Consider the following 14,463-nt stretch of genomic DNA (forward strand, 5'->3'; position numbering starts at 1 on the left):
CTTCCTTCCTTCCTTCCTTCCTTCCTTCCTTCCTTCCTTCCTGTCTGTCTTTCTTTCTTTCTTTCTTTCTTTCTTTCTTTCTTTCTTTCTTTCTTTCTTTCTTTTCTATTTTTATTTTGTTTTTCAAGACAGGGTTTCTCATTGTAGCTATAGCTGTCCTAAACCTCTTGTAGACCAGGCTAGCCCCCAACTCAGAGAGATCATCCTCCTCCTTCCCAAGTGCTGGGATTAAAGGCATGAACCACCACTGCCCAGAAGCATAGAATTTTCTAAGATTCAACTGCCCTATTTGGAAAGTACTGATAATCTTACCATACTACAGGGTGTTGGTAAGGCTTCCAGGCAGCCAGTGAGAACACACATGGTAAGCAGCCATGGCAGCACCATTTTTGCCAGTGGTACTGGGATGAAGATGTGAAGTAGGAAACAGGGTGTCCATCTTTCACATAGGTCCCAATACTAGCATGCCTCCAGCTTTACATTAGAGAAAACACTAAATATAAAGAGAAGAAAGGGGTAAAAGTCAAGGTCTGGATGCTGGAGAGATGGCTTAATACTTAAGAGTACTTACTGCTTTTTTCACAGGACTTGAGTTGACTTTCTAGCATCTACATGGGGGGGGGGGAGGAGCTTACAAGTACCTGAAATTCCAGCTCCAAGGTGGTCTGCTACTTCTGAGTTCTGAGGGCATCGGTATTCACAGGTACACAATCACACACACACACACATATGCATGCACCACATACATATACACATAACACACACACACCACATATATATGCACATATCCCATACACATACATCACACACATAGATACTACACACACCACATACAAGCACACACACACTCACTTAGAAATAAAATAAGTCTTTAAAAATAACATAAAAATGTCAGATTCTTTACCCTGTCACAAATAGGATCTATTACTTCCTTGGTGAAATACATCCAAGTCAATTGTTTATGTTACTGAGCCATCTCTTTACAATAAATTTTGGCTCTGTTAGAGGCTTACATTCACATTATCGATTATTTGAATATGTGAGCCATTAATCTCCATGGCCTGCATCCATTTTGCATATATATTTTGTGTCGTCTTTTGCATTTAGATAGAGAGGATAGCCTGAAGAAAGTAGACTTGTGGGTATTAGCTTCATTTAGTTTTTCAAGTGCTCCCTTGAGCTGATCTGACAATAAATTCCTACACTAAAATAGGCCTGCAGAATAGTGATGGCTTGGATAAACCGTGAGGTATCCTTAGTAAATAAAAATGATTCATTTTCCCAGAGCAAACGTCCCATCCCTAGTCGGACAGTCTCATCCTACCCTGTTTCCTGGTTCTATAAAAAGCCTTTTGCCCTTTGTATTAAGGTTGTCTGTAATTTTAATGGAACCCTTGAATTACTATCTGATTTTTAAAATTGGTTCATAAAAGGATATCGACTCTTTACATTAGGGGCAGTTGTGTTGGTTATAAGCAAACTGGTCTCTCCTGATGGGGTTAGAAGCCAGTGTTAAGAAAACTCCTGTGAAGTCTGACTCAGATGCTGCTGTTTAAAAAGTGACCATGCTGATTAATAATTCACGGTGGGCGGAGCGGTGATTTGCGTTTGAATAAATGAGAGTTGTGAGGGGGAAGAGAGACGTTCTGCCTGGCAGGGTTTTTTCTAATTGCTTGCTTTCCTTCCCTGGCTTCGATATTCACTTCTTTCCCAGGGCATTTTCCTGGGTAATGAGAAGACTTTGAAATCAAATAAGGCTTTTGAACACTGAAGATGCTTGCCATGGTGCTGATGGAGAAGTCTATAGATTTATAATGATTCTAAGAGGTGTCTCATATCCACTATATTAACTCTCTCCTTAGAAGCTTATGAACATTGTGGCTTTTATTGATTCCAGAGAATTGGACCCAACAGTAAGCAATAAAAGTCGATGGTAACTTTCTTCCCATATAGGGGTTTGCAGATCAATATTTTGAATTTACTGTAATTTGCTGGTAATAAATGGGAGAACGGAAAGCATTGCAGGGCCTTGTGGGGGCACAGCTGTGTGGTGCCGCCATTTTATCTCTGCTCACTGTGGGTCATGGGCTTGCCCCAGGACCAAGACACATAGTTAAGTAGCAGGGTTGATACGCTTATTTATCAAAAGGCTTCATGAGTTTGTTCTAATGACAGAAAGAGAAGTCAAACCTTGTTCACAGTGACCTTAACTTTATACAGATGCTGAAGGAACTTATAGTTTGCATAGTCTTAAAGGCAGTTAAATTCAATATCTTGTGTTGGCATTTTGTGCCCAGACGGAAGGCTGTCCCTCTTAATAGAATAGTTGAATGTGTCTCAGCTGGAACCTTCAACAAACCGTGGCCAAGTTCAAGACGGTAGGTTGGAGGGTTCTGAACTGTTCTCCTGAACTTGAGCTTTGTTATCTAGGCCTTCCTCATTGAGTCTGAGCAATATATTTGGGTGGAAAATGCTGGCACCTAGAGTTTGGGAAGTGGTCAGAACCGAGAGTCACAAGAACACAGTTGTGGTTCTGAGTGTGCCATGTGGAGGCGAGCCTGATTTTGTCGGGTAGAAGAGGTTCTTTAAGACATTTCGTAGCATCACCTTGGGTTGAGCTAAAGCTGTGGCATTAAGTTTGTCTTTTGCTATATGATTGGTTTCTGTTTCTTTTGTTTGTATAGTATATGCCCTCTGTGTGTGTGTGTGTGTGTGTGTGCATATAGCCTTATGGAATCTGGAGATAGCTTCAGATGATGTTCTTTGGATACCAAACACTTTTTTTTTTCCTTAAAACAGGACCTCTCATTGGCCTGGAACTTTCCAGGAAGCTAGGCTGATTGGTCAGTGAGCCCTGGAGATTTATTTCCCTGTCTCTACCTGCTCGGGACTGGGATTATAAGTAAATTACAGCAGGGTTTTTTTCATGAGTTCTGAGGATTGAGCTCAAGTCCTTGTGCTTCAATGAGCCATCTCTTCAATACAGTATATATAATATTAACCTCAATGGATCTGGGTTTGGTTTTTTCCTATTGTAGCTTCTTTTGTTTCAAAAAAAAAGAAGAAGAAAAAAACCCTAGATTGTTCCATATGACCTTGGGGAAACTGAGCATGAGAAAATGCAATATGACACTGGGCTTGAAGCTGTTAACCTTGAGGGAGCGTGTGCATGTTGCTTGGTACATTATAAACACTCAGTGAAGTGCCCTGTTAGTCACAGATGTTTCAAATCCCCTCAGAGATGTGTGAACTTAGACGTGCAGTGGACATCTCTTTGGTAATACTGAGGACACACATGTCTGATTCCCAAGCTGGATGTTTTGACATCAAAGGCATAATGTGTTAGGAAGTATCCCAAGCCCCAGTAATGGACTGGAAAGGAAACTTGTTTTACTTGCTCATTTACTTATGGTTAGCTGATTATCTGGCTTGTTACGCCTTTTCTGCTGGAGAAAAGTCCGTGTTAAAAGTAACGTGCTCTCAGGACTGCACTTCAAATAAAATGTCTGTAAAACAATTTAGTGTGAAATTTGCTTAGAAGAAGCTGACCAAGTCAGTAGTGCCTCATTGTGGAGAGATGTAACTGGCAGGTGTTAGCCATTCTGAAACCCCTTGGAAAGTGATGTGAGAGGAGACTGGTACAAATCCAACCAGCTGTGACCTGGTGAGGAAAGACACTTACAGTTCCCTGGCCTGGGCAGGTGTGACGCCTAGAGCACGCTAAGACCTTTGCTGTCATTCCTTCATTGGTGAAACAAGAATAATGGTGAAGACTAAATGAGCCAGTGTTTGTCAACACACAGTTGAGCATTAGAGTCCATCACTATATCTGTGATATAGATGAATTTAGTATAGACACACAGTCCCTATCATTTCCATGAGAAGTGTGAAGTGGAAAGGAGGTTTGTCATGCTGGGTGCTAACTTTTCCTACAAGCCTGGGGCCCTGGCTTTGCAACTTTATCCCTGGTCCCATACTCTGGGACCCTCTTGATAACGTACTTGTTTTACTTCTCCCTTGTCCGTTTTACATTTCCACCCGTTCCCTTCTGAAAGCCCTTTGTGCTTTTAGCATCCTAACATCCCCTACCCTCATCTCCGGGTAGCACCCTGTTCTTACCCACCATGGTTCTGACTTTCCCAGAAGCCAAACATGTCTTCTCAAACCCCTGAGATGCCGTGTGCTTGGTCCTGTGTTCAGCCGGCCTCTCTGCACTCTGCCTTTCTCTGCCTCATCCTTGGTCCTGGCACTCAGCCATGCTCTCAGAATGCTAGAACAGGCCTCTAAGACCTCTCCCACTCATTTGCTGTCTGTGAGCCATGCAGCACCCTAATGCTGGAGTGGAGCTTTTTTATCTTGTTACCTGGTTGTGTTATCCTCCTGAAGTGCTCCATGGTGTCCCCATTGCCTACATGAGAAGTGCAGACTCTTTGAACATAGCCCGTGATACGGCTGCATCCTTGCCTTTGCGATCTGTCCTCTTGAGTTTTCTTTCTTCTCTACTTCCCAGCCATTGTAAGGCTTCAATCCCACCCATCCTGCACTCCACCTTCCCTCCCTGCAGTGCAGTGCTCGCCCAGCCTGTCCTGCCCTGAGGCTGCCTGGCCAGTGCCAGACCTTACAGTAGTAGGAGCAGGCACAAGCAGAGCATCTGTCACTTGGGAACTTTTGAATTATAAAAACAAAACACAACCAGTTTAAACGACAACAGACATCTTTGGGTCACATGTCCCAAATGTCTGGAAATACCCAAGACAGGATCCATTGCTTCACAAGGGTTACCCTGGGCCTTATTTCTCTCCATCTCCCCCTCCCCACCCCCGCATCCACCTTTGATGTCTATCATAAGCTTCCTACCTCTTGGATAAGACATATGAAACTCTTTCCTGGGCTCCCCAAGTGAGAATCACTTTATGTTGAAGTAATCATTTAAAATCGGCCACCAGTCAAACCAACTATCTAAGCTGCGGCGGCTCTGCCTAGCGCCTGAGGCCACATGGGCACCACAGCTAGAAATGGCCTGCCAGAAACACCAGCCCTGCCACCCACGAGATGTCAGCATGGGAGATGGCTTGCCAATCTTCCACACTGTCTCCACAAGGCTGGGCATTGCCCAGACCATCCCGCCATCCACATGGGCCCAATAGGAAAATGAGACTCTAATGCTTAAATTTTCCAAAAGCTTATATATTTGGTAATGATCAGTAATAAGATGCCCATAGAATCAGAAGTGTAACCCAATACACAACCTAGATATACCAACTACCTTTGACTGCTACAGACAGGTGAACATCTGCCTCTATGGTCCCCTCTCCCTCATTCCTCCCTCTTAGCTCCTCCTCTTCCTTCTCCTCCTTTCCTCCTTACTCCTCTTCTTCCTCTCCTTACTCCTCCCACCTTAGCTCCTCCTACAACTTTACATCTGCTTTGCTTAGACGGGCCACTTGCTATCTCTCAACTCATTTCTATGACCCAGGAAAATAAGCTTTGTTACTTGCTTAACTAGTTCAGAGCTTTCTCTGGTACAGTGGTTCTCAACCATTCTAATGCTGCGACCCTTTAATACAGTCCCTTACGAGGTGACCCCAACCATAAAATTATTTTCATTGGTACTTCATAACTGTAATTTTGCTACTGTTATGAACCGTAATGTAAATATCTGTGTTTTTAAATGGCCTTAAGAAACCCCTATAAAAGAAACATTCGACCCCCAAAGGAGTCGCGACCCCCTTCCGCAGGTTGACAACCACTGTTCTGGAGGCTAAGGCTTGTATTGGTTATATTACAAGTTGCCTTTTTGCATATCAGTGATCTGTGGGCAAGAAACAGTGCTGGCCTTCCTCAAAGGAAACCCAGCATGCTTATCCTTTGCTGTTGAATACATTGAAGAATCCTCCTCCATCCCAGACCCTTTCACACTGCATTTTCCACTGAGTGAAGTCCTTTATCCCCAGAGCTGGCATGCTCTCTGCCATGTCAACCTTTACTAAAAAGTGTGTGATTGAATAAAGAAAACCCATTTCGCTTGCTTTAATCCCCAAATGTGCCCTTGTCTTCACCCTTGGCAGAAGATTTTTTTCTTTCTCAGTAACCGAATTTATAGAACCTCAAGTGAATAACTTCAGTTTTGCCTTTTAAATGTGCCTGTTTCGGTTGTGCTAGGGACAAAGCTGGTGTCCACTTTGTCCTCCTCATCTTGCCATTATCACCATCATTGACAAATCGCCCCAATTGTATTTTCATCAGCCCCCATCGCTCAACCTCTCCTGTCACCTCTCTGTGTTCCCCCAAAAAGTTCTTGTCTTGAATGCTTGGCCCTGGGCATGGACAGGAGACCTTTATGAGGTAGAACGTACTGAGAAGTAATTAGGTCATCAGGGATGCCATCTTCATGGGAGATGAGGTGTGTTCAGAGTGGTGTGGCCATATGCAGGATGCCATCTGCAAGAGGGGTTACTGCACTTCTTATGGGACCTTAGATCCTACTGGAGTGGGTTGTTATTTAAAAGAGGAGGGGAAGGGAGGGGAAGGGAGGGGAAGGGAGGGGAGGGGAGGGGAGGGGAGGGGAGGGGAGGAGAGGCCCCTGGATCCCTCTGGTTTTTTATTTCACCATGAACTCTATTCTGCACATGCTCTATTCACTGGCCACTCACCATGACACACAGAGATTCTCTCACAGCCTTCAAAACTGTGAACTGCACAAACACTTTATGTTAAAGAATTCCTCAGCCTCAGGTACTTTGTTGGATCAGTGTAAAGTGCTCTAACATCATCTTATTTTCACAATGGTTAGATTGGGGAAAATGATATCAGAGAAGGATAATGCTGCTGGTGGTGTGCTAGTGGTGGTGGTGGTGATGACAAAGTGTGTGTGTGTGTGTGTGTGTGTGTGTGTGATATATTACATGTTACGTGCATGTGGTTTGTATGTGGAGGGGTGTATGTGCACCTATGCATGTGAGCTAAGGCCAGAAGAGGACATTGGGTGTCCTGTTCTGTCACTACCCTTATCTCTGGAAACAGGGACTCTCATTGAGCCTAGAGCTAATTTAGCAGCCAACAAGCCCCAGTAATTCTACTGTCTCCACCCCCGTAGTTCTGGGTTCACAGGTATATATGACCACACCTGACTTTTTAGGTGAATACTGGGGATCTGAAGTCAGGTTCTTAGGCATATGTAGCAAATATTGATACTCAAACAAGCCATCTCCCAGCCCTTGGTTTAATACTGTTATCTGATGAGCTTGTTACTCTAGTCAATTGCTGGTGTCCTGTGGACTCTCATTGGGGACGCTTGGTAACCTGTCCAGACAGGCAATGGTTTTATGATTTTAGGCAGAGAAAGAAAAATAAATAAATCCTGCCAGAAATGAGGGGCTGCTTTGGTATCCTGTACTCAATTCAGACCTCATCGTTGTGGTCTTGGTGTCTCAGTTCTTCTTTGCTCTCAGGGCAGTTATCTGAAAGCTAACTTTACCTGAAGTTACCTGAAGCTTTCGAGGTTTAAGAACCAAGTTTGCCTTCTGCTCTGGTTCATCAGGAAGTACTATGTGAGATCCAGATCTTTGATACAAGCCTTACTGTCCTCTGCCTCTACTGTCACCTAACTCTTGGTGACAGAGTCAAGAAAGTGGCCAGAGCATTCCTGTAGATAGCTGGTCTCTGGATGAACCCACCCCTGGCTGCTTTCCCACTGTGTTCAGCAGTGAGCATTCTGCTGTGGAATGGTGCCCCAGTGCATAGGGGCTATAGGTCCTTCACCTATATCACTTCCCACCCACACCGGAAATAACATCACAGCTCAGCCCTTGCTGCTTAAGTGACAGCCTAGGAAATCACTATTCCCTAAAGGGAAAAAAATCTTAAGGTAAAAAGTTTATACAAACCAGTAGTCTTTAAAGGCATTTGAAATAACTAACCTCTAATAAACAATTGCTACAAACAGTGTTTCCTCCTCTCTGGCTCTCTAGGGGTCACGCTTAGGCACTGGATTTCTTTAAAGCTCCCTGGGTGACATTACTGTGTAGTCCGGTTTCAGAATCTCTACTTCAGCCAAGTCAACCAGCGCTCAGAACTTCTGCTTCAGCAGAGTTACATCTCCCCGTCATTTTCAGCCCCCGGTTAGCATTTACACATCCAGGTTAGACAGCAAAATCTTTTTAAAAATTTTTTATTGGTTATTTTATTTATTTACATTTCAAATGTTATCCCTCTTCCTGGTTTCCCCTCCACAAACCCCCTATCCCACCCCGCTCTCCCCTGTTTCTATGCTATGAGGGTGTTCCCCCACCCACTCACTCATTCCCGCCTCACCACTCTAGAATTCCCCAATGCTGGACCATTAAGCCTTCACAGAACCAAGGGCCTCCCCTCCCATTGATGCCAGATAAGGCCATCCTCTGCTACATATGCAGCTGGAGCCATGGAAACCTCCATGTGTATTCTTTGGTTGGTGGTTGATAGACTGCGCAATCTTGCACCTGCTGATACCTCTTGGTTCATTGAGAGTCTGGATCTGTTTCCCTGAGTAGCCTTTAACTAGGTTTTATTTTGTTCTGTCCTCCACCTCATGGTTCCCATCTATGGCTAGATATGCCCCTAGTGTGTATATACCCTGGCTCTTTGAACTCTCTGAATAGGGAGAGAGTGACCAGTGCATATCATAACCATCAGTGAGAAGATAAAGATGCCAGTGTCTAAGGGGAGAGCTACAGGGAAGCACAGGACCACTCGACCTGCTCCTTTCTGGAAAGTACTTGTGGGTAGTTCTGGTTTCTGCCCTGCTCGTTTTCAGGTTTTCGGGGAGGCAAGCTGCAGTCTCCGTCTTGGAAGAGTTCCCCGTGTCTGAATTTGGTGGCTTTTGCCCTACTTCTCTTTGTGCTCATGAGGAAAGCTCATATTTCTTCTGATTGCCCTGTTGGCAGCTGGATCAAGAGACCCAGAAGCAACCAACCGCCTGCCTTAGGAACCTGCCAGGAGCCATGAGATAAAGACAGGGAGACAGAAGTACAACCGGTAGGAGGCGCTCTCTGACACCTTTCCCTTTCAAGGTGCATTAAGAGTGCTTGTGCCGAGTAAGTAGTGTTCTCGGACTTAAACTTGCTGGTTCTGACCCAGTTTCTGACATAGTCGTCGTGTTGCCATAGAAATTGCTGGTTTGGGCCCACAAAGTAAGGTCAGGCTGCTTCAGTTTCTATCGATTTGAGGAGACCGGGTCTCTTCTGCTGCTCCTTAGCGACCAGATCCTTTCCGTGAATGCTTCTCGGGATCTTGTCCTGGCTGTTTCATCTCCTTCTTCCAACTCTTCTCAGTTCCCTACGCACCCGCCTCCCCCAGGCTCATTGCTCTCCATGCCGTCTTACATGCTGAGGATTCCAGACTCTCTGGAGCCCCAGCCCTGTTCTTAAACCCATATTTATACATCCATCTACCTATGCAGACACTTCACAGTGACAACGCAATGGACGACAGTCTTGGTGTTTGTTACACATTCATGCCAAGCTTCTGTTCCATCAAATTCCAAAAGGACCCCGGGTTCCTAATTTTGACTCCGCTGTGAGTTTTCTTTATGTTCTGTGGCCCACACCTAGCTCTTTAATACAGTGTAGACAGACACATTCTTCATATGGAAATACCTCATGCCGTCTTCCTTGCAAGCCATTTTCCCCCATTTGAGGCTGAGGCTGGCTGGTAAAGGCTCACACCTGTTGAATTTCTCTTGTCATCCTGAACTCTGCATGAATTTTCTTCTTAAATTTGAGAAAAAAAAAAACTTAAAAAAAATCCTCAGTCCCTCTGCTTAGTCTTTTTTTTTTTTTTTTTGAGATATGGCTCTTGCTATATATAGCCCAGAGTGGCTTCCATCTCTTGGGATTAAAAAATCTTCCTGCCTCAGCCTCCTTGGTGCTGGGGTTATGTGTGAGCACACTGTTCAAGGCCATGCTCAGTCTTACTGAGAAATCTCAAGAAAAAGACGTCTCAAAAAAAGTTATTTATACTTCATACTAATTTTCAAGTTAACAATTTAACATTCTTAGAAATGGAACAAACTATATATTAAGAAAATATTGATAAATAAGCAGTCTGAAATATATTAAGTCACTGAGAACAAATACATTGGCTCTTAGCACTTGAGAGACTGAGGCAGGACATTGCCAATCTAGGCTACAACCCGAGACTCTGTTTCAAAACAAAAACTAAAATAACAACCTCCCCCCACCAATCAATCAATTGATCAATAAATAAAACAAAGTCACTGAGTAACCAGTATCCACGAGAATAATACTTCAATCTTCTTAAATATGTTCTTAATCTGGAAATAATAAGCATATTTAGTTCATAAAGATGCTTCTTGCCCCTTCATTTCCTTTGTATCCCGTTCCCTGACACACCTCCAGTTCTTGCCTAATACGGCCTTTAACACATATGCCCTATATACCAAATGCTAGCTTTGGTTTATGACCTGGGCCAACACACACATCTTACCTAATTATCTGCGTATGCGTTAGTGACCTTATCCCGGCAGTAAGGAAAGAATGAAGACACACACATGGAGTACCGTGGGGGCATGGGCTGTAAAACGCCCCGATGCTGTTCATTTGGGTCTGACCTGTGCTGATTTATCAGCGTGTGGTCTCCATACGTTAGGGCAGTAGCCACCGCCTGCCCAGCCTGCAATTGCTGACCTCCTGATATTTGCAGACTCAGGCAGCTACTGTTCACAAGGTCTTGGCCACGGCGTATTCATTTCTCTCACTTTATTACCATCACATCTGATTCCAATTTGCTACCAAATTGAGTTTCCCATCCTGAGCCTGACATTCAAGCCGTCAGGTGGATTAGCTCCTCCAGCTTGGTTAGCATGGTGGCTCCAGGTCAGCTGACAGTGGCCCTATTAAATGTCCTCTGCTCCTCACCCTGGAGGCTCAGGTGCCATCCTGGGGTGCAGGGGAGCCATGCAAACCACTGCAATCTTTCTCCTTATTTAGAACTTGTAACTCTAGGCCTACTGGAAAGACTTCTGATTAAAAACAGAGTCGGTTCTTATCCCCTTATCTTGCCTTTTCAGCAGCTTTTTCCGGGAGCAAAACAGCCAGTTCATGATTGGCTTGTTTCGAGAAATATGATTGATTGAGCCATCAGCTACCCACTCAGCCTTTCCCTCTTCTGTCTTCCGACTTCTCTATTTGCATATATAGTTGATATAGCGTCGGATTTATTACTCACTATATATATTTATATATTTGATACATCCGGTATTTTATTTATTTATTTATTTATTTATTTATTTATTTATTTATTTATTACTTGCTACACACACACACACACACAGATATTTGATACCTCTGGTATTATCTATGCTGCCGTCTGATCAAGTTTCTGCCGGAGCAATGATAACCTTTTAGGCTGTAGACCTTTTGCTGAACAAGGTGTGTCAGTTCTTTCCTGGAAAACACAATCTAATGAGTTATGACTTTTAGGGAATTGTTTTTTTTTTTTTTAAGGCCAAATACAAAACTAATTTCTAGTGTTTGCTTAATCAAAGATTCATATACAGAAAATTGTTCATTGGTTTTCTGTGTGCATTTCAGCCCCTGAGGAGACTATCCTGGTTAAAGACTGTCCTCTTGTCATCAGCGGATAGAGGTGCATTTCTGCTTTAGAATCAGGAAGCCAGCATTAACAAGCACTGCAATTTCTTGGCAGATAATCAAAAATTCAAGGGGGGAAATGTAAAAACAAACAAAGAAGATGTTCGCTCTGGGGGAGGAAGGTGCTTCATTTCTTAAATTACTGATTGTTCTCCCCAGCACTAACCAGTGATACATTATGGTAACTCCATGTGGGAACAATTTATAAGTTGGCAGGGAGGTATCTTTATGTCTTAAGACCTTGCCACATATCTTCCTTGCCACTCCTCGGATGCTCTCAAGGCCATTTTCTATAAGCTGTGCTAGAGTAAATTGCACTGTTTAGAAGTGATGTCTGGGGCATGACAAACATTCAGGATCCAACAAAAATAGAGGGCAGGCAAGGTGAGTGTGAAGCCGGGGATGGGGCGGGGGTGGGGACACCTTTCCAAAGACGATGCTGAAGCTTCTAGAAAACACCAAAAATGAGCATCATTCTGGGAATGAATGGTCAAATTCAGCCTCTTCGGAATTTGTAGTGTACTGAATTTTGAGTTTAAGGTGGCCTCGGACTCATGGCTCCGGGTTCTTTAATTACTGTCATCAAGTAATCTGTCAGGAGCAGGGCCTCTGGAATGTCTGTAGTGGATGGAATATGTCTGAGTCAGTATTTTGTGTGTGGTTTGTTTGCTTACAGGGATGGTTGTGAGGGGTTTATGTTGTTGTTTCCTTGCCTCTCTGTGATTCTGTAGATAATGAGGTAAGTGTGGGAGTGCACTTTAGAACTATAAACACTGGGAATTGTGGCTGTCTGGTTACCTTTTAGAGGTTCATTAACCTACTTTTCAATACCTAAGAAAGAAATAGCACTCCTTTTGAGAAGTAATTCCAGAAGAAAATCCAGTTGCAGGCTCCCTTTCAAGTAACAGAGTGATATTTGGTATGTGTAGCGTTTTGCCTGAATTTGTTTCCTTGGAGGGTAAGCTGGCCTGACTTAATAATCTAATTGCCCTTTTCATATCACCTTTCGGTTAACTATAATGCTCTGAAATCTCTCCTGCTTCTGTCTATTGCTGGTCTAAATAGACCCCCTGGTCCTTCAGACTTTCCTCAGTTATGGGACAGTACAATTCAGTTCAGTATTCAATCAAGTGGCCCTGATCAAATGGTTTTAGGCTTCTTAATCAGATCAGCTGTTTGTAGTATAAACTTCCTCCTCAGAGCTCTTTTCCACAGCAAGAGTGGTGTTGAGAGAGATCCAACCTAAAATTATGTCATCGAAGTCTTTGGTGTCTTGACAAGGACAAATTGAGTCTGATAATGTCCATTCATATTACTTAATGTCCCGGTGACTTTGTCTGGTGTGGCATCTCCCATGTGTGTTTTCTCTTTTCTTTTGCAGAAGGAGCTGAGCCTGCCCCGAAGAGGAAGTCTGTAAGTACAAGGACTCTCTTTCCTCAATCTCTTTTTGCCTTGTGTGTAATATGATCATTATTGGTGATTGTATAACGTGGTCATTTGATAGTGATTGAAAGATTAATGAATCAACCAAACAACATACATTTATTTATAAAAGGCAAAGAGTAGTGATTTCATTCTAATTTGCTGGATCTGTGTATGGGCATTATAAACTCTTACTAACTCCTAGGAGGATCTTAAAAATTCAGTTATATGGCCAAGCAAAATGTGATCTGATCTGCAGCTAACACAAAGTATCCTGAATCAGGAGTTAATGCGTTTCCATATATTTGTGAAATCTGTGGTTGTTCTTTGTTGCAGATTTTTTTGACACTTGAATGGATGAAGTCTTTGAGTGAGCCACACTTCCTGCTGCTAGATCCACTCTTGTTGAAATGATGCATATAGCACCCTTTTATTAAAATGGCAGATGTGCAGACCTTGACTTGATTCTTTGTACTGTGTCTCCACCTCTCATTTTTAAGGCTAATTCTATACTTGTGTAGATCATAGTTTCATTCAACAGCCATTTCCAGAGTGAACTTGTCCCTTAATGCTTTACTACCTATAGATTGGCCTTCTTGCTGTTAGCACTCTGTACGGGATGCATTTGAACTTTCGGGGTTTTCTATCAGGTTTGTGTTGAAGTCTGTGGTACGGTTCCTCTTAAAATGGAGTATTTAAGATAAGACTGGCTAATCTCACTGTGGATGAATCAGAAACTGTGTGTTCACTGTCTTCATCTTTTGATGAAACTTAAACAGCATCATTTGTGAACTTTTTAAAACTTTTGTTGTTGTTTGTTTTCATTTGTTTTGTTTTGTTTCGAGATACAGTTTCTCTGTGTAGCCTCAGCTGTCCTGGGCTTTCTAAACCATTCTGTTTTCTTAGACTGCAAGCTTAAACTGCCTCGACTGACTGACTCCAGCTCCTGGCCTCACTTCCTAGCTGGAGATGAACAGTCCCATCCTTCATTCAGAAGGACCCTTGGGATTAAATGCGTTCCCTTCCTGGGTCATGGTTATGACCCTGTTCCCCAAACTCAAACTTGTGATATTTCTCATCACAATGAGAAATCAGAGGTGAGAAAAGTAGAAAAACTGCATGAGAGCCCTTTGCAGGCCAGCAGGCTTACTTTCCCTATACTTTTTATTTCGTTCTTAAGCAGCCTGAATTGTTCTCTGATACTTTGTTTTAAAATCTTAGAAATTTGGTCAGATTTTGTTTTAGCCTTTATATTGGTTTTCCATAGATTTGTTAGTATATTTCCAACAACTATCAAAAGCTCATACGCATTAAGGAATTAAATTTGTCATATCTATTTAAGAGCTAAATGTTGCTTTCATGGTGAGGTCTGAGTTCTGTTCATTTTAGC

The 14,463-nt window shown here is 43.1% G+C and overlaps 1 protein-coding gene across 1 annotated transcript in view; it reads left to right on the forward strand.

Moving 5' to 3' along the window:
• LOC114634839 (microtubule-associated serine/threonine-protein kinase 4-like) overlaps positions 1–13,473 on the forward strand; it is a 311,910-nt gene extending 298,437 nt beyond the window's left edge. Inside the window, exons 4-5 of the mRNA XM_028783438.1 lie at positions 13,033–13,064; positions 13,410–13,473. Coding sequence (XP_028639271.1) covers positions 13,033–13,064; positions 13,410–13,419 — 42 coding nt within the window. The 3' untranslated portion in view covers positions 13,420–13,473. The remainder of the gene's footprint in view (positions 1–13,032; positions 13,065–13,409) is intronic.
• Positions 13,474–14,463: the final 990 nt, after the last annotated feature.

The sequence above is a fragment of the Grammomys surdaster genome, unplaced genomic scaffold (assembly GCF_004785775.1).
Source record: "Grammomys surdaster isolate TR1022 unplaced genomic scaffold, NIH_TR_1.0 99, whole genome shotgun sequence".
Classification (NCBI taxonomy): Eukaryota; Metazoa; Chordata; class Mammalia; order Rodentia; family Muridae; genus Grammomys; species Grammomys surdaster.